A 3,430-nucleotide genomic window follows, 5' to 3' on the forward strand; every position below is an offset into this window, starting at 1 on the left:
TTGTAGCTGCAGTTTGGACTGAAGGAGCATTTTGACCAGAGGACCTCGGCTACAAGAGGAGGTATCAGGAGAGAGAGGGAGGTTGCACGACCATAATACCTTGCATCACCCTTCATCAAGGTACGAAAGCACAGATTTTATACTCTGTTAATCAAATGTATTATTCTGTGTATTCTCGATGGCTCAGCTCTTTAGCTTGTAGGCCTGCACAGCCCCCAAAATCACTCTTAATGACACTCTTCTTGCTAATCAACTCATAACCTAATACTGACGGGAACATTGCTATTTATCTTTATGGAGTCCAATAATATACATTTTATATTATCAAGCCTCTACTTTAATCCCTGTCGGATTAATACTCTGTCTCATTTTAAAGATGTCTTGATACGCAGAGTAAAATTGATGTCAGACAATAACATCATTGAGATTGAAAATAAATTGATTTCGTCTCCTCTGAGCTCGTAGTGGTGAATATTTATTAATCACCGGCCTCAATCAGACAGTATCACACAGAACAGGAATAAAAATGGAATCAATCCAAATTCAAATTCAAAATATAGTCAATTCTAATTTGTGGAAAATATATAATTCCAAGCTTACTGTAATCGTACTGTACATTAATATAGACTCTATGCATGGCATTATTTTTTTATATAAATGTTTGTTTTTGTGTTGCTATTATAAAAATGGATACCATTTTGTATAGATTTTTGACATTTCCGTTCCCCATGACAATGATCTTGTTTCTGTGAAGGTGAGAGAAATGTCTGAGCGTGTGCAGAGATCTCTGGTTCTGCCCACCTTTGCCTGGCTCCTCCTCCCATTGATGCTCCTCCTCCTCACACTGCCCCTTGGTTACCATGGCAGCAGGATCCTGGTGTTCCCTATAGACGGCAGCCACTGGGTCAACATGGAGGTGCTGGTGAAGGAGCTCCATGGGCGTAGTCACCAGGTGACTGTGATACGACAGGCTGACAGCTGGTTCGTCAGGGAGCGTTCACCACACTACACTTCAGTCACGGTAAAGCTGGGGGATACAACGTTCGACCTGGGCTTTTTTGAGCAGGCGGTGCGTAATGTCCTGGAGGGACGCAGGAAAGGCCTGGTGATGGGCAGCCTGGTCCCGATCAGAGAGCTGGTGTCCATTCTGAGAGCTGCCCACAGCTCCACCCGCACCATGCTCTCCATTATGCTGGAGGACTGGGCCCTGATGACACAGCTTAAGGACTCAAGCTTTGATGTCATGGTCACGGACCCCGGCATGCCTGCTGGTATCATCTTAGCACATTACCTCAACCTGACCATGGTCTACAATGTGCGCTGGATGAGCTTTGGAGAGGGCCATTTCTCCATAGCCCCCTCTCCTATCTCGTATGTGCCTGTCCCAGGCTCTGGGCTCACTGACAACATGGGTCTCCTCCAGAGGACACAAAACCTCATACATTACATCATCAACCTCCTCCAAGAGCGCCTGTTGGTGCTACCCATTTACAGTGACATACTGGATCAGCATTTCCCCCCAGGGACTAACCTTCTATCCTTGCAGCAGTCAGCTGACATGTGGCTGATGAGGGTGGACTTTGTATTTGAGTTCCCACGGCCCACTATGCCTAATGTGGTCTACATAGGGGGGTTCCAGTGCCGACCGGCCAAGCCACTGCCTGGGGAGCTGGAGGCCTTCATGCAGAGCTCTGGGGAGCAGGGGGTGGTGGTGATGTCCCTGGGCACCCTAATCTCTGCTCTGCCTAAAGAGGTGACTGAGGCTGTTGCTGCAGCCTTTGCCCAACTGCCACAGAAGGTTGTATGGAGGTTAATGGGAAAAAGACCGTCATCTCTAGGAAACAACACTCTGCTGCTGGACTGGCTTCCCCAGAACGATCTCCTGGGCCACCCAAAGACCCGCGCCTTCGTGGCCCACGGAGGCACCAATGGTATCTATGAGGCCATCTACCATGGTGTCCCTGTGCTGGGCCTGCCTCTGCTGTTTGACCAGCAGGACAACCTAGTGCGTCTGCAAGCCAAGGGAGCGGCCCAGATGCTGGATGCAGCCACACTCACGGAATGGGAGTTCCTGGAGGCGTTGCAGGACATCCTGAAGAACCCTTCTTACCAGCGCAACATGAAGAGACTTTCCAGCCTACACAGAGACCAGCCTCTGCATCCACTGGATCGTGCAGTCTTCTGGGTTGAGTATGTGATCAGGAACAAAGGAGCATCCCACCTCCGTACTGAGGCCTACAGCATGCCCTGGTACTCATACTACAGCCTGGATGTGGTGGCCTTACTACTGACCATCCCACTGGGCTCTGTAGGGGCTCTGTTCTCCTTTGTCAGAGTGCTACTCAAACGAAGGTCCAAGAAGACAATGTCCCATTTAGGGAACACGAAGATAGAGAACAGTGCTAAACCAGAATCAAAAAAAGTGGAAAACATACCTCAACTAGATAAAAATAAAACAGAGAAAATGTCCCATGCAGATGAGAAGGAAACAGAGAAACCCAGACAGTGAAGAGCAAAGGTAAGTAAACCGGGAGACCTGCTGGTCCAAACAGAATAAGTTGTACTGTATTTCTTACTCACAATTCGGTGTGGATCATATGCAAATGGTAAACAATACTGGTACATAATACAGGTTGTTTAGGAAATTGTTCTATACATTTGTTTTCTTTCACATACATTTGTTTGCTGCCACATATATGTTTGCTGAAAGAAAGCTTACTTCGCTAGTGATGAAATACCTGTCTAAAAGTATGGAGCAGCATGAAACATGCTGAAGATGAAATTGTCTAGAATTATTTTGTCAATATTCTAAAACAAATCTAAAAACTAAAAGGTTGATACATTTGATTTTTGAGTGCATGAAATATGAAAAATCATAACTGGATTTAAGTGTTTTAAGTCAATTGGTGATGGATTAACAATTCATCTAATAATTCAAAATAAAGAAAAACACGTCTGAAGGGATTATTTACTACATAAATTCTGTTCAAATGTACTTAATGTCTTTCCCTCTCATTTAGGTGTAACGTTTTATGGCAAAACAAACAGTCATCATCTCAGCATGTCGAGACTGGTATTGTACATTTAAGCCACCACAGTCATCATGTCAACATGTCTAGACTGGTATTGTACATTTAAGCCACCACAGTCATCATGTCAACATGTCTAGACTGGTGTTGTACATTTAAGCCACCACAGTCATCATGTAAACATGTCTAGACTGGTGTTGTAAATTTAAGCCACCACAGTCATCATGTCAACATGTCTAGACTGGTGTTGTAAATTTAAGCCACCACAGTCATCATGTCAACATGTCTAGACTGGTATTGTACATTTAAGCCACCACAGTCATCATGTCAACATGTCTAGACTGGTGTTGTACATTTAAGCCACCACAGTCATCATGTCAACATGTCTAGACTGGTGTTGT

The 3,430-nt window shown here is 45.0% G+C and overlaps 1 protein-coding gene across 1 annotated transcript; it reads left to right on the forward strand.

Annotated features, from left to right (window-relative positions):
* Window positions 1-760: 760 nt before the first annotated feature.
* Window positions 761-2,509, forward strand: ugt5g2 (UDP glucuronosyltransferase 5 family, polypeptide G2). Its single transcript, XM_064971124.1, has one exon. It carries the CDS (start codon window positions 764-766, stop codon window positions 2,507-2,509), a length of 1,746 nt encoding a protein of 581 aa, XP_064827196.1. The 5' UTR covers window positions 761-763.
* Window positions 2,510-3,430: the final 921 nt, after the last annotated feature.

This window comes from Oncorhynchus masou, chromosome 8 (assembly GCF_036934945.1).
Source record: "Oncorhynchus masou masou isolate Uvic2021 chromosome 8, UVic_Omas_1.1, whole genome shotgun sequence".
NCBI lineage: Eukaryota > Metazoa > Chordata > Actinopteri > Salmoniformes > Salmonidae > Oncorhynchus > Oncorhynchus masou.